Source organism: Orycteropus afer, unplaced genomic scaffold (genome assembly GCF_000298275.1).
Source record: "Orycteropus afer afer isolate SDZICR_OR568_19922 unplaced genomic scaffold, OryAfe1.0 scaffold00014, whole genome shotgun sequence".
Lineage (NCBI taxonomy): Eukaryota > Metazoa > Chordata > Mammalia > Tubulidentata > Orycteropodidae > Orycteropus > Orycteropus afer.
Genome location: NW_006921601.1, coordinates 5,037,198 through 5,058,955, shown reverse-complemented (window position 1 = coordinate 5,058,955; position 21,758 = coordinate 5,037,198). Strand labels below are relative to the sequence as shown.

At 44.8% G+C, this 21,758-nt stretch overlaps 1 protein-coding gene across 1 annotated transcript in view; it reads left to right on the top strand.

Annotated features, from left to right (window-relative positions):
- TRIM66 (tripartite motif containing 66) overlaps window positions 1–20,116 on the top strand; it is a 52,727-nt gene extending 32,611 nt beyond the window's left edge. Inside the window, exons 10-20 of the mRNA XM_042782835.1 lie at window positions 451–612; window positions 12,275–12,775; window positions 12,923–13,115; window positions 15,053–15,113; window positions 15,419–15,593; window positions 16,401–16,690; window positions 17,175–17,301; window positions 17,632–17,706; window positions 18,084–18,236; window positions 18,563–18,781; window positions 20,057–20,116. Coding sequence (XP_042638769.1) covers window positions 451–612; window positions 12,275–12,775; window positions 12,923–13,115; window positions 15,053–15,113; window positions 15,419–15,593; window positions 16,401–16,690; window positions 17,175–17,301; window positions 17,632–17,706; window positions 18,084–18,236; window positions 18,563–18,781; window positions 20,057–20,116 — 2,016 coding nt within the window. The remainder of the gene's footprint in view (window positions 1–450; window positions 613–12,274; window positions 12,776–12,922; window positions 13,116–15,052; window positions 15,114–15,418; window positions 15,594–16,400; window positions 16,691–17,174; window positions 17,302–17,631; window positions 17,707–18,083; window positions 18,237–18,562; window positions 18,782–20,056) is intronic.
- Window positions 20,117–21,758: the final 1,642 nt, after the last annotated feature.

Here is a 21,758-nt window from a genome sequence, read left to right as displayed (position 1 = left end):
AAAGCAACTCTACAGACTCTTACTTTATTATAAAATGTTAATACCTCACATTTATGCTTTAGCACTGACAACTTCAGATCACAGTTCAAATGTCTTCCCATGAGACTCAGTTCCTTTGAGGGGATAGGGAATAATTCTCATTATGGCAGAGATGAGTCTAGGGTTCATAGAGGACCATAAGCTAACTTTAAGTCAAAAGTGTATGATGATCACTAAGGGGAATGTGACAATTAGTTCAAAATTCTCAGTTTGGGTTCTAATCTAAGACTATCATATTAGAACATGGTCTTAAGAATAATTTATGTAACTGTATTTCTTAAAAAATTGTAAGTAGTTCACAATGTGTAGGTAGTGACAATGAGCAGGACAGGTTGGGCACTTCCAGCTGCTGCTGGTGTTGTTGGTAGTCTTTGTAGTGAAACCTACCCAGGTTCTTATTTTCTTCTCCAGGCTACAGATGAACCTCCAGCATCTGAGGGCCCAAAGCCATCTCTCCCTCTTGACAAGAATACTACTGCTGCCTTGACCCAGGCATCTGGGGAAGAAACCCCTCCCAGTGTCCCCCCACTGGACAGCACCATCCAGCACTCCTCTCCAACTGTGGTGAGAAAGGTACTAATGGAGCCTGCCTTCCCTGACCACATGGGATCCACCGCCAGCCAAGACCCTAGGGATCCGGATGAGGATAATTGGGTGGGGGGAGGAGTGTCCTTGTTTCATCCCTGGATGTTACACAGCCCTGACTCATGCCTTCTGTCCTAAGCAGTCAGTGACATAGGTTCTCCTCACCCCCATTTCTGCTCCCACATATACATTTAAATTGGAACCAACTGGGCTTCGTTTAGAGTAGAAGTGGAAAGGGAAAGACAGCCAATTTTTTGAATACTTACTCTGTGCCTGGGACTGTGCATGGTGCTTCACAAGCATTTTCTCACTTAACCCTCCCAACAGTTCTATGGGGTTTATTCCCATTTTATAGCTAAAGGAACTGAGGTCCGGGGCCCTACAGCTAGTAGATGACAGAGCTGAAGTTTATTCAAAACTGTGTTAGAATCCAAAGCCTGAACATTTTTCTCTCTGCAATGAAAATGGAGGAAAGAGCTCATAGGCCTCCACAACCCAAAAAGTTAGTTGGCCTTAGAATAGGAATCAATAGAGTTTGTTGGATGAGTGGTCTACATGTCCTGTAGATGCAGCTAAGCGTCTAGGAACCCTGAGATCTCTTGAAGATGAGCTATTGTGGGCTCGACTACCTACTCACCCACCAGCTTGCTGGAAGTGTTCACTTACCCTGGCAATAAACCAGAGTCGCATAACAACTCAGCTACCCTCCTCTACCCCACCCCACCTCTGCTTCCTCCCATATCATTCTTCCAGCTGAAATCTTAGTCCTGTGCCATGCCCTGCACCCACCCCTCCCTTTGTCTTTTGACCCTGTTCTACTTTTCCTATTGCCTTCTCTGGCTTGGTGCCCTCAGCCCTCCCAGTGCCTCCACCTAACCCTGTACTTGAAGCTCAGTACACTGCTGCACCTTCAGCCCTGCAGCATCCCTCTGGCCCTGCAGTCCCAGCCTTGGTACTTGCTCTGTGCCTAACCCCCCACCAAGTTTCCTCCAGGATCATCATTGCCGTGGATGGCTTATGTCAGTCTGGCTCAGTGATATTTGAGAAGAGAGTTTAGAAAAGGAAAGGATAACAAAATTGAAATGTTAAGTTAGAAATTCCTGGTGACTTCTGAAGTCTGGCAAGCCTCTGGTATTAGTGACTTTTTGTCTATGTCTTCCCTGTCTTACCCCGTTGAATATAGTTTGGCCTAGAAGCCTTGGAAGTGTTGTAAATAGGACTTTTGTGGCTCTTAATAGTTTAATCTATATTTAGGCAGGCCACTTGTCCATCCATTTAATTCATTTAATATTCAAAATAAATGTATTGATCTTCTAATATATGCCAAATATTCTGCTAGGTGCCGGGCATTGGTGAGTAAGAAGAATCTCAACTCTAAAATGGAGATTACAGTTTAGTGGGGGAGACAATTAAAGCAGCAGTAACAAAGTGTGATAAAGTGCTATGATCGTTTGGAAGGGGCACGTAATCCTGAGAGAGAAGGCTCTTCACAGAAAGCTTACTGTATACAGGAAATCATTTTAAACTGAGATTTGAAGGAGGAGAAGTTAGGTTAATGAAGGGGAAGAAGGGTGGGATGACACGAGAAAAGTTCAGAAGGAAGAAAAAGCCTGGGGCAGTTAGGGGGCTTCAAACAACTTGGCTTGGCAGGAGCAGGAGATACACTGGGAATGGAAATGATTGCAACCAGAAAGGTTGGAAGACCTTATAAATTATACTCTGGGGTTGAGAGTCAATCCTGGAGACTGTGAGGAATGAATGAAAGATTTCCAGCAAGGAGGGACATGGTTTGAATTAAATTTTACCAAGATTGCCTTAGCTGTGGTGAGAGAGACCAGAATAATACAAAGGAGAAGTGGGAGAGGTTGAATTAAACCAGTAATGATGGTAATGAAGAGGAGGTAAAGCTTTCAAGGGATGTTCAGGAGTTGATATTCGATAGACAATAGAAAGTGATAGAGAAGTCCTTTGGCTTGACACTCCAGCTTGTCTTGGCTCACTGGGTTGTCATTCACTGAGATGGGAACATAGGAAGAAGAGCATATTTTGGGAGAAGAAGAAGTTAAATTTTGAATTGTTAATGTTCTCTTGTGGAAGATATGTTAGAAGATGACCAGAAGGCAGTTAGCTATAGATGTCAGTAGTTGAGAAGAAGGTATGGCTATTCCCAGTGGTGGCAGAAACCACAAAGAAAAAGCTCCTTGTTAAACGACTCTCAGTTCTATACCCAGTAGAGAAGAAAGGAGCTCTGATAGTGTAGTGCCTAAGGTATTTGACAGCTAACCAGAAGGTTGATGGTTCAAACCCACCAGCTATTCTGTGGAAGGAAGACTGGGCAATCTACTTCTGTAAAGATTTACAGAATCTTTAGCCTCAGAAACCCAAAGGGGGTCACTGTGAGTCAGAATTCACTCGATGGCAGTGCAGTTTTTTTTCAGTTAGAGAGGAAAGGAGGTGAGCTTCATACAAGCTGGAGTATGCATTGCCTGTGTGGGTGGCCCAGAGGGCTCTCTGCTGCCCACCTGTGTGGCTGAATTCTTGGCAGTGGGGTTAGTGAAGATTCCAGAAACCCTAATTTCTCCTTTTGAGCTTCCCCTGACCCGTATTAACAGAGGTTCATGCAGAGGTTTGTGGGGGCAGGAGGCCTAGCATTTCTCAGATGCTTTAGGCTTCTTCATGGCTTGAATGCCCAGGAAAAGGATCCTGAGATTGACATTTTGACTTGAGGAACCTCTTAGTCTACCTGACTAAAAAAAGAGTACAGGTTATATGCAAAGCAATTTCAGTAAGAAAAAGGGCTTTCTTTTTGAGGGAATTTGTTGCCTTGAAGCTGGAGTTGGGTAGGGTAGAAGGTGTGAAGCTTAGAGATGCCAAACAACATTTTGAGCATCTTCTTTTTGAATGGTAATACTGTAATGTTTCCATTTCCCTCACCCCCTAGCCCCATAAGTTTTTTACATGGATTATTCCATTTTATCTATTGGTTTATCCTAGCAATACTATGAGGAAGCCACTTTCTTTTTTCCCTTTGAAAGATATGGAAACTGAGATACAGAGAGGTTAAGTCACCACCTAAGGGTTATATAGCTGGCCATAGGCAATGTTAGGTTGAGCACAAGTTCCTGTGTTCAATGACTAGGCTAATTGCCTCTCTTTGCGCACTGTGGTGGGAGAGGTAGGACTCCATTTGGCCTCTCACCTGCTGGATTTTCCTGTCTTTGAAAGTAGATTGGGGCTTTTCTGGGGAGAAGTCTTGGGACCCAGGCTAGTTTGGTTTCAGTTATCTTTATCTGGTAAAGATGTTTTGGAGGCTAGCCCCCTTGCGCCCTTTGCTGGCCTGTGAATTCCAGGGAAGTCAGAAGTCTATCTGAAGGTCACAACCGGAGGAACCTATGGATGGCGCTGGGCACCTCTCTGCATGTTCCCCAGGGTCTCATTCATGCTCTGAGCCACTCACTGAATTTATTGAGATAAAAGAAGGACTTTTGTTAAAACAGAGCAGCCATGCACAAGTACATTGGGGCTGGTGTTAAATGAGCTAATGGTGAAAAGAGAGATTGCCACTGAAATGAGATATAAAAATTCTAGAATGGGTTTTCTAGTAGCCTGAGCTCTGCCATCTCAGGAGCAGCTTATCCCATCACAGTATCTGGATCCAGCAGGATTTTTCTGAATGAACACTGACATTTGTCTGACAGTTGCTGTTGCCTGAGCTTCCTCATCTTGCTCCAGCTACTCCAAAAAAAAAGACCTTGGTTTCAACTCTACAAGAGAACCAACCCCTTATGTTTTAAGTGAAACAGGAAGACATTTTGATGGCTTCATTCCGTACTTCTGAACTAGTTGACTGGTGAAAACCACACAGAATCCTTTCCTCAAAGCTCTCATGGAATGAAGGAAAGAGACCTGAGCCCCGGTTCATCTATGAAAGGAGCCTCTTTTCTTCACATCGTGTAGCCCCAGATATTCAACGAAGGACTTTAGGCCATCACCTTATGGCTTGGGAGGATTCTGGGATGTAATTTCAAAACAGAAGCTGTAGGCATTCCTGTGATTCAGATTATTAAGAGTAAGGAAGAAGAACAGACTAATAACTCAGAAAAATAACAGTTACTCCATTATCAAAGCACATTCACTGCTAAGCTCTTAATTTGCTTCCACTAGGTGATCTAATGCAAATCAGTGATATCTGCAGTAGCTTGTGGGGGAGGAAATTGAAGCCCAGAGATGGGAAATTACATGCTTAAGCTCATAACCAAGCTCTGACACATGTGAGGACACACTAGATAACTTACCATCATAGTCTCCAAATCTACTGCTATAGACTAGAACATGGGTCCTCAATCTCACCAAATATCTTTCCTTATAGCTTGGCCCTGACAGTAGCTCTTCTCAGGATTTTTCCAGAGCCTGTTGAGGCTTTCTTAGGGTACAGCGTGCTTCTGGATCAACACCTGCAGAACCATACAGAGATCCACTCTGTTCTACTCAGAAGTCAAACCAAACTCTCAGGTTTGGTGTCCTGAATTCAGCACCCTCTGGGAAGCCAGTCTATTTAGTTCTTTTTTGCTTTCACTCACAGAACAAACCCAAGGTCTTTGTCTGGGTCTCTTGGTCTGGGAGAAAATAGGGCCTTGCTTCTAGGCCTTGGGCTGCTGGCCTGGGCAAAATACCACTGGCCTAGTTCTCAAAGGCTCAGTTTTTGAGGGTTCCATTCATTCTTTCTTTCACTTCAGATTTGCTAGAATCCACTTCTTTCTTTCTTCCACCTCCAACTCTGGCATCCTTTTTGTTTCTCGGTTCTCCCTGGATCATCAGGGCATTGGGTGCTCTTCAGTTCTTCTCTCTTCACTACCCATGGACCCTTTCCCACTTGACTGTGGCCAGTTAGCATATATCAGCATAGTTATATCCATAGGATAGGCACAGCCTTAATCAGTACAAGAGCTTTTCATTGAAATGGAGGAGCGCTGTCAACAAGAGCAGCGTCACTATTAAAAAACAACATGTGAAACCACTTACTGGAAAAGTTAGTTCCTTCCTCAGTTATCTCAGCATTTGGTGCAGTTGTTTCAAGATCTAGTACTGTTAAACCAATTACCTAATTGAAGCTGTTAAACCACTGAAATATTCCAAGGAGTTAATTCACAAATCCTTCACCTCTCTCCTTATTTGTTTCCTTCAGCCAGAATAAAGACCTTCAATGTGTTCCTGAGACACAACTCCTTAGTCACTGGCCCTTTCTTTTACTGCATACTTACATAGTGCTCAGTCTTTGACACTTTTAACCACTGGAACAAAAACCTGAAACCAGAAGTGAGCAGACAAAGCTTTGGAGCAGCAACGAAAATAGATGCCATAAAACCTATGTGTTTTATTCTGTAAGAGAGTAAAAGCCCACACTCAGGTATATAGTCAGCATTCTTGACCTAACTGACTTAGTTACATGACTACTTTGGAAATGTTCATTTTGTTCTGTATTATAGTGGTAAGCAAAAAGAAGTAGGGCATCAAGACTTCTAGAAATGACAGCTGACGATGAGAAAAGTAAAGAAACCACCTGGAAAAGCACTACATTGTGAGGGCATTTAATGAAAGAACAAGCTAAGTACTACATTCTTATAAGTTCCTGAAAGCATAACTAGACTATAGCTCACCCAACAATAGAGGTCAACAAAGTTCCTTGTCATCACTAAGAAATAGTCTCTTTAGGCTCCGTGTTCTCTGTTTATTAAGATAGGATAGTATGTAAGGTGTTTTAGAAGTACTCCCATTCAAAACAATGTTTTATGCCAACTGTATTTTGTTACTTAAATAGATATGTTTCAGATATCTGAAAATTAATTTATGTGGAACACCACTCTATCTGCATTACTTTATCCCAGCAATATTATCTTGCTGTAAGAAACTAAAATTTATATTAAACTCAGGGATGTGCACTAAGTGTCTGTTTATTGACTTCTGAATCACTTCTTACTAGGGTACTACATTTCTAGGTAATGGCACAAAATTAAAACCAGCTAGCAAGCTTTCAAGCCTGAGCCAGGATGCCTAATCTTAGACCTGTATGACTGGGAAATCTGAGTAATTACTCTGTGTCTCAATTTCTCTTCCTGTGAATGTGAGAAAGAACAGTCCTTCTTCCTTTGAATGTTGACACCTTGTGGCGATCATTAGAATTATAATGTAAGCACATTGAACTCTTGAGAAAAAGATCTGGGTGATGACAATGGGGAGAGGGAGAGTAGCAGGTCAGGCAGATGACAGGTCAGGTGAGTAAAGTGTTGCAAAGCTGACAAGCAGAAGATGTTGAAAATCAGACAATTTTGGGAGGTCCCAGGTCAGACAAGTTGTGGAATCAGGTGGTATGGACAGATAGAATCAAAAAGGGTAGAGGTGAGGTAATTCATATAAGTCAGGCAGGTCACAGGTCAGGCAGAGATAGAGGTAAGAGGAGGAAATGAGGAAATAGAAACAACATAATTTGGAGAAGGAGAGAAAATTAAGAGCAAGTGAGAAGAATAAGAAATAAGAGGGGACTCTAGGCTCAAGGGAATCCCCCGTTACAGTCCAAAGATGACCTGAACTGATTATCAGAGTCAATGTTTTTGGCATCTTGACTACTCTTCCTCTCTGAACTAGACAATAGTTTATTTTCACTTGCAAGTCTCAATATATATGTATTTTCCCTCAATCTCAAAGTTTTGCATGTGACGATGAAGTTAAGATGTTGATTATGTAGTTGACAGCTCAGAAGTGTCATGAATAGCCCTAAACAGACTTTACAGCAGGCAAAAACACTTTCACATTCTCTCATCTGACCTCTTGACAATCCTGGGTGCAAGACAGGCAGGAAGTATCCTCTCCATTGAAAGATAAGCTCCTTCCATGTGTGAAGCTACTAGTGTCAGTATCGTGGCCACATTCCCAAGTTCTTCTCTAACCTTAGCATGTTCCTGAGCCCTTTCCTTTACTCGATGCCCTAGAGACTCAGTCTTCTTTCCTGCCCCTGAAATTTGGTCCTATTCTTTTCCCCACTCACCTAGAAGAACTGGCAACCCAGTAGGGTGGAGGCTGACACCTCTCTCTTTCTGTGCATTAATTATAGTACCTTTTGTTTAAAGATTTTCTAACCCTTCACTCCAGAGCACCAGATAAATTACCAAGAATAGCTAACCCAGAGCATATAAAAGTTCCAGAAATGTCATTGCATTTGTATATCTTGTAGAAATGGGGTTGGGGCTGGCTTACCCATGGCACTGTCTCTGATTCCTTCTCAGAATTCTCCCATAGAAGTTTCCCAGGTTCTTGTTACCATACAGAGCTTCATCCCACCTTCCAATAGCCTTGGCCTTCTTGGAATTGGCTGTAGATCTGTAGCTGAAAGAGATCAGTCCACAGTATCTTAAGGCTTTTGACTGCCCACATACTGTCTACTGGGTATTATGGGAGCAGATCCAGCAGGCCTAGGTCAAAATAAACTCTGACAGAGTTTCCACAAACTGCTTAGTCTGCATGCACTCCTCTCCTTTATCATTATATTAACCAACATTTTATGATATGCAGTAAGTACTTAGGACAAATGGGCAAATGTGATCTCTAATCTCAATTTGGAAAATTTTGTCCTTAGGAATTGTATCTTGTGTATGTCTTGTGACATATAGCACCTGTCCATTATCACTAGGATGTGCCCAGATGGATTTTGCTGGTTCTAAATGCTCGGCACCAAGGAGCTCATTGAAAACCACATATGCCGTTCTCAAAGTCAAGCATCAGTAGATACAGTGAACATCAGAACTGCATTAAATGTGTCAGATAGTGCAAAGGTGAAAGAATCCAGCTCAAAGGGTTGTTGTTGTTGTTATGTGCCATTGAGTCAGCCCTGACTCATAGCGACCCCTCCTTGGGTTTCCTAGGCAGTATCACTACAGGAGTAGGATTGCCCGACCTTCCTTCCAAGGAGTGGCTGGTGGGTTTGAACCGCCAGCCTTCTGGTTAGCAGTCAAGTGCCTTAGGCACCATGCTACCAGAGCTCCTAAGGATTACATTGTCATATATTACAAAAGGGAATGCAATACTCATTGTATATTCTTGTCCATAGATAAGGAAATATAGGACATTAGAAAGCTGTGGCAGTGTCTAAGCAGAACAACAAGGGAATTCCAAGAAGTATAGACTAGGGCATGTTTGAGATAGATAACCATTGATTTCTGCCTCAGTCCCTCAAGCTGGGGTCCCCATGTAGTTTATTGTTCATTTTGGGTTGATTCTCTCCACATCTCCATCTTTTCAATTTCTCTTACTTTGGGACTTAGCAAATTGGAGCCTTTCTATTGAACATTATCAAACTACCAAGGAAAATTCAAAAGCAAGCCTTTCTTTGGAAAGAGAAACAGAAGGCACTCAACTCAGCTGCTTTTAAAATTGAGACTAGAAAATATAGGCTATATTAAAGCCGTTGAATAATAAGGGAAAGGATGGTAAGAGAAGAGAAACATGATGAGGAGAAAGGAAAATAGGAAAGAAGAGAGAGAGAAAATGATTGAAGAACAGAGGTCAGGAGAGACAGGGGAAAGGAGTAAGCACAGAGAGAGGCAGAAACAAGCCAGAATCAAGATGTGGGTTCAGTGCCAGAGAGCTGGATTCTGAATCCAAAAAACCTACCTTAACTATCATCTCTATTGGTGAAATACTGACAGCACCACCCTGAAATCAGCAATGTGACTAAGATGGCTGTTATTACTATTTCTATTCAACACCTCACCGGAGGTTTTAGGAAGTAGAGTAAGGCAAGAAAAACAAATGTAAGGATGGACTGGAAAAGAATAACAAAACTCATTATTCACTGGTGACATGATTTGTGTACACACAAAATCTGAAACAAACTACCATTGAAATTAATATATTTTAGCAAGATCTCTGAGTACAAGGTCAATATATAAAAGTCAATTGCATTTCTATTTCTGAGCACAAGTAAAGAAAACAAATTTATAAAATGATGCCCTTTATAATAATATAAAGAAATTTCTTATGCTTTTCGGAAGCTCATTTTTCTCAAGTGTAAAATTAGGGCAACAACAATAATAACAATAACAATAACAGCAGAGTGACAGCTTAGGTTTGTTGAGCACCTATACAATGTGCTAGCTATTGTTCTAAATGTTTCTACGGATTATCTCTTTTAACCTTCACAATGATCCTTTAATGGTTCTTGTGAGAATTAAATGAGCTTATGTGTGTAAAATACCTAGAAAACGGTTTTGCGTATAATAAATTCTCAATTATTTTAGTAATAAAAACATTTATTAGAGGGGACTCATAGACTCAGTTGTTAGTAGAACTAAGCTGCTGCTCATTTGGCTTAAGATCTTTAAAGTGAACAGTCACGTGTTTATATTTTAAATAGCTCCTTCATTCATTCATTCATCCAGGCATTTTTCTTGAATCTAGGTATACAGTGGGTAAGCAAAATAGACACGATCCATACCCTAATGGAGCTTAAAATTTAGTGAGGGAAGTGGACATTGGGCAAATGATAATCACAAATTGTTCTGTGAGAGTGAGGTGTAAGGAGTTAGGAAAGCATGAAAGAGGAGAACCTGGTCTGGCGTAGAGAGTGAGTGATGGCTTTGCTGTAAAACAGTGACATTGGAGTTGAGTTCTGAAGAAGGACAAGCAGATCAAGTGGCAGGAGTAGGAGAATGTTACCAGTAGAGGAAGCAGTCTGAAAGGGATGCGGGTCGTAGGTAGAGGGAGAGTTCGGCATGTTTCGGGAGCTGAAAAATTTGAGCGGCTGGAGCTCAGTGAATGAGCCATGGCTGCAAAGGAGGACAGGGGTCAGGTCATCAGGGCCTTCAGAACCTTGTCAAGCATTTCTGAAGTTTTCCTAAGAGCCATAGAGTACGCTCGGGGCTTTATGCAAGGGAATGAGATGATCAGATTTGTGTTTTGAAATATTTCTCCACTGAGGAGGCTATTACTGTAGTCTGGAAAGGTATGAAAGTAGGTTAGGCTAGAGTGAGAGCAGTAAAAAGAGGAATTAGTGAGTGTATTTGAGAGGTATTTAAGCAATAGAATTGATGGGATTTGGTGTTAGCTTGGACCAGGGAGGAGGGATGTAGTGCTGGTGCCTCCTACGATCTGACTTCAGGACTGGGTGAACAGACATGACATTCATTGACACAAGGACAGTCTTTTCTTCACTGAAAAATAGTTTGTCTACTTGTTATTGAAATTTGAGAGTATATTTGACATATTTAGGAGCTCTGGTGGCATAGTGCCTAAGGCACTTGACTGCTAACCAGAAGGCTGGTGGTTCAAACCCACCAGCCACTCCTCAGAAGGAAGATTGAGCAATGTACTTCCATAGTGATACCACTTTGGAAATCCAAGGAGGGGTTGCTGTGAGTCAGATCCGACTCTACGGCAGTTTGCATTTTGCGTATTTGACATATTTATTTTCCTGTGGAAATTTGAACATCTTAGTCATGGGGAAAGGAATGACAGGTTTAGGACACTTGATGTTGGAAGCTTAGAGATGCTTACTTGTTTTCCCTTTGACTTTAAAAAGAGGTCATATTGTTATATCTTTAGCCTTTAAATGAAGAAGAAGAAGGGCTGTCCAACTTCAAAATCCTGAAGATTGCATTTAGAACCACTCCCCCTCCCCCCCCTCCCCTCCATCAAATCTGTTTTATTTTTCATCGAAAAGAACATAAATGGATTCAGTACAGAAGTCTATATGGCTTCAACTTATTCTTTTTTCAATAAAATTTTTAAGTGTCTTCTCCTTAGGTTGCTAAGTAGTTAGATGTTGCTAAGTAGTTAGGAATTCTTTTCGAATTCCTGGGCTTGGAACATTATTGCCTCACCCAGTGATTGCACAGACTGGGTGATATTAAAACCTGGCTGCTCTGAGCTACTCTGCCTCTGGTCTGGAAGGGCTTTGGCAGGTCCATCAGGGCTAGACAAGACCTTAAGATCATCATAAAGCCCTCATCCAATGCTGATGAGTTGATGGGAATAAATCTGTGAGAAGACCTTGGAGTTGACCCAGGCTTCTCAGGACTGTTTGGGACTACCTAAGCCTTGGCATTCTCTCAAAGGAGGTCTGAGGTAGATCAGAGTATGAGCCTTCTTAACTCCTTGCCACTGTATGTAACAGAAATCACCTAGTGGGCCTTCCTGAAGGGAAGATAAACCACTAGTGGTACAGCCAGAGGGGAATGTGAAATGGGAGGGCAGTCTCACAGTCCAATCCTTTGATTAGATACTGGATTAGGGGTTGGGGATATAGCTGCCGCTGCTGCTGCTGCTACTGATGATGATGGTGATGTATATGAGTGTGTAACTCAAATACCACAGGCCAGGCAGTAGGCTCTCTGTCTCTCTCCCTCTCACATATACACACGTACACACACACTTACCAATGTTTTCAGCCTGTGTCTGCCTCTCTGTATTGTTGTCTGGCAACCTCTTTGGTGCTAGGTAATAGGAACAGGACTTCATGTGCTACCTGAATTCTCTGCAGCTATGAGACTGAGGCCAGAGTGAAATCTGAGCCTGGGAGCTTTTGTGGGTTGGGTCTCTCCTCTCCTTCCCACCCTTCTCAGATAACAGCCTAACTTTATCCTTGCCTCTGTTCCTGCAGCACTCCACCTCGGTGAGCATTATGGGCTTTTCTAATACTCTGGAGATGGAGGTGTCATCTCCCAGGCTGACAAGGACCCTTGACCCCCAGATCCAGAGCGTAAGCAGCCTGACAGCTGGCCCTCCCCAGGCAGTACCAAGTCTTCTGAGTGGGTCCCTGACAAGTGGTCAGAGCCAGCCCATATCTAGCCTGACAACTAACCACCTACAGACCGTGCCCAGCCTGGTGCGTAGCACCCATCAATCCATGCCTAATCTGATGAGTGAACCCCCTCAGGCAACCAAAAGCCTGGCAAGTGATCACTCTCAGGCCAGGCCCAGCCTAATGTCTGGTCACACCCAGGCTGTGCCTAGCCTGGCATCTTGCCCTCTACAGAACATGCCTCCAACTTCTGACACGCAGCCAGAAACTGGATCCAGCTCCAGCTCTGGCTCCTGCCGAGCTGTGCCGCTGGTCCCCACGGATGAGGCAGACCGCTCCCGGGGAAATGCCCTGTGTAAGGTAAGTCTTGGCAAAATACATCCGGCTCCCTCTACTTATCACTGGGCAAAAGGTTGGCCTTATTCTGGCCTTAGCTTAACAGCTCTTAGACTTACAATGCAAAATATCTCACTTCTTTGATTCTTGTTGGCCTTTTACTTTTGAAAGATGGAAAGTGAGGAGCCCGCCCGCTTCACTGACTCTCTGGTGCAAGGCCCCACGATCCATAGTCTGGATGCTCCCAAGGACTTGAGTGTCCCCTCAGAACTTGAGGAACCAATTAACCTGTCAGTGAAAAGACCTCCATTGGCCCCACCAGTCAACACATCCATGGCTCTGCAGCAGTACCGGAACCCAAAAGGTGAGGCTCGAGTAAGCAGTCTGCCTTTTGCACTGGCCATGGACTTGAGCAGATGGACTCTGCACTTCCTAAACAAGACAGGCCAGTAGACAGGCTCTGAGCCTGGAGAGCAGCATTTGTCTCTACGGCTAATTCAGTTCTCCTCTCCAGAACTGACTTGTAAATAGCTGTTCTACTTTCCTCACTGTAGCCTCAGCTAATGCAGCCATGGTCAGGACTTGGCCTTCTTGTGATGTCCCCTTTGCAAGAACTCCTGAAAGTCTGGGTTATAGGTAGAGGGGAACAGGAAAACTCACCCCAGAAGGGCTAGCCTTGGCAAAATAATACAGGGCAAACAACATGAACCTTGAAGTCAGACAACTCTGATTTAAAAACCAGTTCTTTCTCTTTATGTTCAATCCTAGGTAAGATACTTAACCTCTCTGAACTGGTTTCTTTCTCTCTAAACGCAGTAACTTTCTCTCTAAACGCAACACACTGCTGTCAAGTCAGATCCGACTCATACCGACCACTCCTTGGGTTTCTGAGGTGGTATCACTACGGAAGTAGATTGCCCAACCTTCCTTCCGAGGAGTGGCTGGTTGGTTTGAACCGCCAGCCTTTTGGTTAGCAGTCAAATGCTTTAGGCACTATGCTACCAGAGCTCCTTTCTTTCTCTCTAAATGGGGCTAATCATGTCTACTTCATAGGCTACTGGGACAAATTAGTATAGTAAAACCACTTGGTAACTGACTCTGTAGTAACAAGAATTTGCCTTGCACTGGCAGTAGTGTGGATTTGCGTTGTGCCCATAGTAAAGGGAATTTGGAGGATTGGAGATTGGCTGTGATCTGCTCAGTTATTCACGCCCCTTCTCTAGGGAGCAGGGCTAAGTTTTCCTTCTTCTGTGGAAGGTGAGGACTAATTGGGGAGATAGGAAGCAACTGCCTGGTGATGATTTGGGGCTTTTCCAGTTTAGTGTTTGATGTCTGTTTAGTTTGTTGTAATGATCCTTTTTTTTTTTTTCCTTACACTGCCTGAAAGATCATTTGAACAATTATTGTTCTTAATAACTGTACAATAATGTAAACATGCGTTTTATGCAATTACAATTTTTGGACTTTGGTTGTCCATATGCTGGATTTTACTGTATCACTTGTAAAGTGCCTAGGGTTTTGCCTGGAGCTGAGTGGGTGCTACATAACTGTTAGTTCCCCCTTCTCTCCTTACCATTACCTCTTGCCCATCTATACAGACTGCACCAGCTGGGCTCCCTATTGCCTATGGTGTGTGAGCTGGATTCAGGCATTGCTAGAATCCCAGTACCTGACAGAAAAGGCAGAGGCCAGACAGGATGACTCCCGAGAGCAGGCAATGCCCAAGCACTGGGAATAAATGACTTCTAGCTCATTTCAAGAGTGAGAATCTGGCCCCTCTGTGCCTGACCCAACCCAGCCTTTGAGTGTTCATCTTTTTAAAACAAGGTAGCCATACTCCCCTCTCAAGGAGACCCATGGTAGCATGGTCACCACTACCGATGATTATAGAATGAGTCATAGTAGTGTATCAGGTATGTGGCTAAAAGTGTGAGTAGTAGAAATGAGTAGCAGGTATGGGTGACAGGAGTAGTGAAAGGTATGTGATTACAGCTTTATTAGTTCAGTTATGGGTAAACAGAGCTCTGGTGGCATAGTGCCTAAGGCATTTGACTGCTAACCAGAAGGCTGGCAGTTCAAACCCACCTACCACTCCTCGGAAGGAAGATGGGACAATCTACTTCCGTAGTGATACCACCTCAGAAGCCCAAGGAGGGGTCGCTATGAGTCGGTACTGATTCAACAGCAGTGAGTTTTTGCTTTTGGTTTTTGGTTTTAAACTGTGTTAACAAGTGATTACAGGTATGGGTGGCAGATGTATTGTCACAAATATATGGCACAGGTATTTGTCTTTGTCCTTAGAGTATGAGAATTTTGAACAAGGAACCCTAGAGCTGGATACAAATGAGAACCAGAGCATCAGGTAACAAACTCTTGGCCCAACTTCCCTCACCCTCAACTTTCATGTCTTGGGAGATTGGCAGAGAAAATAAGCATCTTTGATGACTTAACTGAAAAGAGAAATTTCCCTCTAACTGCTTTCTTTAACCCCTAGACCTTCAAGTGTGTGTGATTGAATGTCTTGGATGATTGTAGGAGGGCATCCTGGCTCCTGCCCCGTGTGATGGGCACTCTGTGTGCACTCCTCCCTCTTCAGGGAACTCTCTTGTTTAGCTTAGAGACTGAGAAGGCTCCCACCAAGACTCAGGGGTGTTTCTTTACCCACAGAGCCTTAAACAGTGAGCCCAAGATTCCCTATGTGCGACTGGAGCGACTCAAGATTTGTGCCGCCTCCTCGGGAGAGATGCCTGTATTCAAGCTGAAACCACAGAAGAATGATCAGGATGGGAGCTTCCTGCTGATCATTGAGTGTGGCACTGAGTCCTCCAGCATGTCTATTAAGGTACCACCAGTTCTTCCAGTTAAGTCATGGCTGATGAAGAGAAACCAGAATGAATCCAAATTTGTAAAATATCTGTGAACTAGAACAAAACTAGAATGGGAAAAATTACAAGTCAATGTCTTGCTAGAAACTTAATCTCCCTCCTAGAAAACAAGGGCAGTGTGCATGTTGCATAGCAACTAAGTCTCTTGAACAGCACAGTAGGAAACAATGGTGCCTCAGTCAAAGATGGCAGCTGACTATGGCCACTTTGAATGTGTGTTGCTCTTCATAATCCTGGCAATAATCCAATCTCCCATGTCAGCCCCTTGAAAGGGCTCACTATGCTTCTTCCAAGTCTCCCATTCCAGGGCTTTGACCTATAATTTTTCCCATTCTGGTTATCATTCTACCTCACTCAAACTTCAAAAATTTTGATCTGTTCCAATTTCACTTCATTGTCCATGACTGAATCGGTTTGAACGGGTTCAAAGCCCTGGGTACCACTTTGCTCTGCCTTGGCCTTCAACCATGACCCAACACACGAATCTCTCCTTTTTCTCTGCTGCTGCCAGAATTCTGGCTCAGGGGCCTTGGCCTAAGGCCCCGAGTGGGGCTGCGGCTTGGTCAGATTTTGTCCTTACTGCAAGGAGCCTGTAAGATGTACATTATGAATGAGGTGTCCCAGAATTCATGGGGTGTGGCTGGCTTGGGGTCCTGGAATAAGTGGTTCTCACAGTAGGTGCTCAGGGCCTGCTGTTCTCCTTCCCTCCCCCAACAAATAGTAGGTGTTGTGCTCCAATCACTCAGACTCACATCTTCTCCAAGGTCAGCCAGGACAACCTGCCTGATGCCATCCAAGCCCCAAGTCTCGGGGGAAGAAAGGTCACCGTCACTTCTCTGGCTGGGCAGAGGCCACCGGATGTGGAGAGTGCAGCTTCTGAGGAACACAGACTCATTCCTCGAAACCCTGTAGCCAAGAAGGGCCCCCCAGCACCCATAGAGAATGAAGACTTCTGTGCTGTGTGCCTCAATGGGGGAGAGTTGCTGTGCTGTGATCGCTGCCCGAAAGTGTACCACCTCTCCTGCCATGTGCCTGCCTTGCTCAGCTTTCCAGGGTGAGTCATACCAGCCCAGGGCCATTGCCTGGCAAGCAGAGTTATCTCTCAGTGATTATTATTCCAGGCCAAGCCCCACACAGCTCCCCAGGACAAGCTTATCTCCCCTTTCCAGGCCTTCAGGATTTGAGATGTGTGAATTGGTGGGCCTTACAGCTGTGTGCCTTCTGCACACAGACAGGTGGATGTTTGATATTTGGTTGTCGTCGCTTCCTTCTCTGTTCCCAGCTTCTTCCTGCACATAGATTTGTCCCCTTACTCCTGCCCCAGCTCCTTTCATAACTCCTGTTTTTCTGGATTCACTAAACACTGAATTATTGAATTTCTTTCAAGCTTGTGTCTAGGAATCCATTCCCTATAGGGCAGGTCTAGGGACTCAGTTTCCCATGCCACTGCTACCATGTCTCTCTTAAGGCAGAGGGACAGGGAATGGTGGTGCTGTTAACACCAACTTGGCCTGCCTTGGCCTCATCTGTCTATGCAGGGGGGAGTGGGTATGTACCTTATGCCGCAGCCTGACCCAGCCTGAGATGGAATACGACTGTGAGAATGCCCGCTACAACCAGCCTGGAGTGAGGGCACCTCCTGGACTGAGCATGTATGACCAGAAGGTAGGGAAGAGTCTTTGGGAGCAGGGTCTCCTGCTCAGGGCAGCCCTTCCTATGCCTATAGGGACTGAGGCTTCTCCGAGGGAACGGAAGGCCTTTTCTGGCACCTCTCTTTTGGCCTCTGCCTAGCAACTTGGCTCATGAGGGGTTGCCATGATTTTCCTTCTGCTAACTGTTTTTCTCTGGCCTGGGAACCTACACTGTGTCTTAGTGTGGTGGTTCACACCCTGTGGGACAGCCAAGCCTTCTAAAGTTATCAGAGTCACCAGCTTTAGTTCTTATTGAGACAGGGCCAGAACAAAATAACACTGTCACCAATTCTGATTTCTGCAGAAGTGTGAGAAGCTGGTGCTGTCCCTGTGCTGCAATAGCCTCAGCCTGCCCTTCCATGAACCCGTCAGCCCCCTGGTAAGGAAGACCCCACCGTTTCTGTCTGCTACTGTCCTTTTTGCTCAGAGGACCCAAGGACATTGGTAGGGTCACTGTGGTTCCCTGGGTAGACTCAGAGCATGGCCTCTGGAAGTAATACTAATTTGTGGATGGTCCAGGGGAGCTGGGAACCATGGTCACTCCATACTCCCAACTGCTACAGCATCAGACCTGACTTGTCAAGTGACCCATTCCTCCTTTGCCCTTTCTCTCTGTCTTCTTTCTCTTTTTTATTTCCTGCTGCTTCTTACTGTTTCTTTCTTCCATTTGTTCTATTCCAACTCATTCTCCACCCATTTTTCCTTCACATTTGTACCTTCACTTTTGTCTTCCTCTTTCCCTTCTCTCTTTACGAGGCCCGGCATTATTACCAGATTATCAAGAGGCCCATGGATCTGTCAATCATCCGAAGGAAGCTGCAAAAGAAGGACCCAGCTCATTACACCACCCCAGAGGAGGTGGTGTCAGATGTGCGCCTCATGTTCTGGAACTGTGCTAAGTTCAATTACGTAGGTCCTGCCCTGCTTCCCTCGCCTCTACTCCCCAGTGGCTTGGAGACTGTCCCAGCTAGATGAGGAGTCAGGTTGGGTCCTGGGCTGCTATGGGCTTAAAAGCTCTCTCCTACACTTGGGAATCTCATGGACTCAGGGCAAAGATGGGGAGGGGCTAGTGATTGGGCCATCTGTCAGGGTCACTTCTGCTTTTAGAGCTGATGCCAAAATGGTTATCTTGAGACCTGAGGTGAAAACGCCAACTTCCGGGTGTCCCATCAATCTCAGCCCAGGGTTTGAGCCATCTGGAGGAGGTGACCATCATTGCTGTTCTCTTCCCTCAGCCTGACTCAGAGGTTGCAGAGGCTGGCCGCTGCCTGGAAGTGTTCTTTGAGGGCTGGTTGAAGGAGATCTACCCAGATAAACGGTTTGCCCAGCCAAGGCAGGAGGACTCAGACTCTGAGGAGGTGTCTAGTGAGAGTGGATGTTCCACTCCCCAGGGCTTCCCATGGCCACACTACATACAAGAGGGCATCCAGCCCAAAAGGCGGCGGCGTCATATGGTAAAGAATTGCTGCCAGCTGGCAAACAGGGTGGGGGTGGGCAGTCAGTGGGCATTTGAGCGACATGTCCAGAGCAACCTAATGTAAAGTGGCTGAGGTGGCACGAGAGATAGTGGTAACAGTGAACCCTCACTTCCAATCCTTCAGCCTGTAGAAAGGCAGGGTAATGCAAGCATCATCAGTTCCAGTTTCCAATGAGGATTGGAAGTGAGAGAGGTGAATGTGCATGCCCAAGGTCACTGTCTTAATGTTGCTATAACAGAAATACCACAAATGGGTGGCTTTAACAAACCGAAACTTTTTTTCTCACAGCTTAGGAGGCTAGAAGTCCAAATTCAGGGTGCCAGCTCTAGGGGACAAGGTTCCCTCTCTGTTGGTTCTGGAGGAAAGTCCTTGTCTCTTCTGAGCTTCTGCTCCTGAGCAATCTTCATGTGGCTTGGCATCCCTCTTTCCCCATCTCTGCTCTGCTTTCTTGTTTAATCTCATTTATATTTCAAGAGATTGACTCACTGTATACCCTATACTAGTTCTGCTTCATTAACATAACAGAGACAACCCATTCCCAAATGGGGGACACAATGCCATCCATACAGTCATCCAGCAAATTAATGAGAGAACTAGGGTGAGAAACCAGGCCTCACTTCCCAGCTCAGTGCTTATTATACTATGGCCATGATGGCCATAAAGAGAAACATCTGGTCTTAGTTCTTGGTCTCTATTTGGCTTTGAGGGAGAAAGGAAGGGATCTTTTCCTGCTCCTTGGTGGAGGGAAGGAAGGAGATGTGTTATTTGTAGCAAAGAGAGATCCTTTGGCCTTTTGGCTGATCCTGATCCCACCTGTGTAGACACCAATTCAATGCTGTATAATTAATCACACTGACATTTATTACCTGCCTACTGTTTGGCTGGGCTTGACCAGCCATCCCCAGTTGTTTATCAGACATTGGTTAGTGGCTTCTGTGAGTTTTGCTATTGCATTTCTGGTTGTTGTTGTTGTTGTTGTTTGCCATCGAGTCGGCCTCAACTCATAGCGACCCCTCCTTGGGTTTCCGAGGCAGTATCACTATGGAAGTAGGAATGCCCAACCGTCCTTCTGAGGAGTGGCTGGTGGGTTTGAACCGCCAGCCTTCTGGTTAGCAGTCAAATGCCTTAGCCACTATGCTACCAGAGCATTTTGACTCTGGGAAATTCTCATCTCAGCATTTAGCCTTTTCACCTTAATAAATTCTACGTGTGGCCATTCCAATTCCAAATATATATATTTTTTCTTTTCAGGAGAATGAGAGAACAAAAAGGATGTCATTCCGCCTAACCAACAGCATCTCTCAGGTGTGAGAGTTGGAAGGAGACCGAGCACTGGCAGTTAGTGCCTCATCCTGTGGACCATTCCTTCCCACCTTTCAGCTCATTCTCTTCAGGTTGTGGGTGTGAGACGAGTCTTGTCAAGCTGTGTAGTGCTCTTCTTTGCCGTTTGATTCTACATTTATTTGGGAGCCATACTGCATCCACTACAGAGATTTCAGTAATAAACAGCAAAGTGGGAGGTGTTGCCTATTACCGGAATAATCAGACGTGTAGAGTCCTCTAGACAAGACCAAGCCTGGTCAGGCTCGGGAGGACTGGACTTCTTTGGTGGATTCTTTCTGCTGAGGAGACAGACCTTTCTCACCCTTCACTGTCCAGGGCTCAAGAGCAATGTATGTTTCTGAACTCTTGGGCTTATAAGTAAGTAAAAGAAGTGAGAGGGGTTCTGACATACAGCAGGCCTATGATCTCTGGTCCATCACAGCCAAAGACTGTCACTGTTTGCCTTTGTTTATTCTGCTGTGACAGAGGCATCCACCATGGTCAGGGTAATGGAGGCTTCTAGAGGCTATAGGTCTCAATTGGTGCCTATTCGGGTTCTAACGGTTTTCAGGGTAGTTGTTTTCACACCCCCTTTCCTGATGTTGACTTAGGTGGCCACTGTGAGAGTGCTCTGAATGACATGGTATTCTTGACTGGACTGAGGGCTGTGCAGAGACCAGTTACATCATCTGGCTCAGGTCTCACTGACAGGTTTAAGAAGATACCCACTTCAGAGCCTACCCTCTGCACCACTTTGATCTGCATCCTAAGTTCTGCTTGGGAAAACTGTGAGGCAGCTGCAGTCTGCTTCAGGTTCTCTGGTCAAGGAGAGTGATCTGCGCAAATAATTTGCAGAGACTTTTCTGGGCAAGGAGAGTGATCCACAACCAGCTCACTCTGCTGCGCTTCTCTTCCTGCTTAGAGATCCTGATTCTCAACCCTTCCAAGTTCACAGAGCCAAAGATCAGATTTGGGTCCTCTGACCAGCCTACTTCCAGGCTCTCCATGCCCCCAAAAAGCCAAGACTGCTGGAAGCCATTGTTTGTTGGAAGTTGGAGAAGGCCAGAGGGACTGTCAGGAGTCAGACCTAGGCATTCTCAGGGGAAATTCTGTCTAGAGTGGAGAGGGGCAAAACCCAGAGGCAATGAAGTCAGTGTCCTTTGGTGACCCTGAAGCAACTTCAGGACCTTAGTCCTCCTAGAACATGGAGAGAGTATCTGCCAGGAAGCCACAGGAACAGGAGCTCCATGGTCCATGCAGTATGTTTGTGAGGAAGAGGATACAAGCAGATGCTGGAGGTCAGGCCACTTTCCAAGCCAAGGCTTGTCTGAGTAGGAGCCTATGCTGATGTTGGTGGCAGAGCTGTGGGACTGGCATTTTAGTGGCCTCACCTTGGAGGCACAATGTCTCCCGTCCCTGTCATGGCTTGGCTAATTTCAGGGGAGACTCAGATCATGGCTTTATTTTTGCTAAGAGATGCAGTTTTGGGAGATTTTTGTCTGTAGGTAATTGCTAATGGGCAAATTTTTTTCTTAAATTTTATTTATTTTCTTGTTGCTGCTGAGAATATACACAGCAAAACATACACCAATTCAATAGTTTTTACGTGTACAATTTAGAGACACTGATT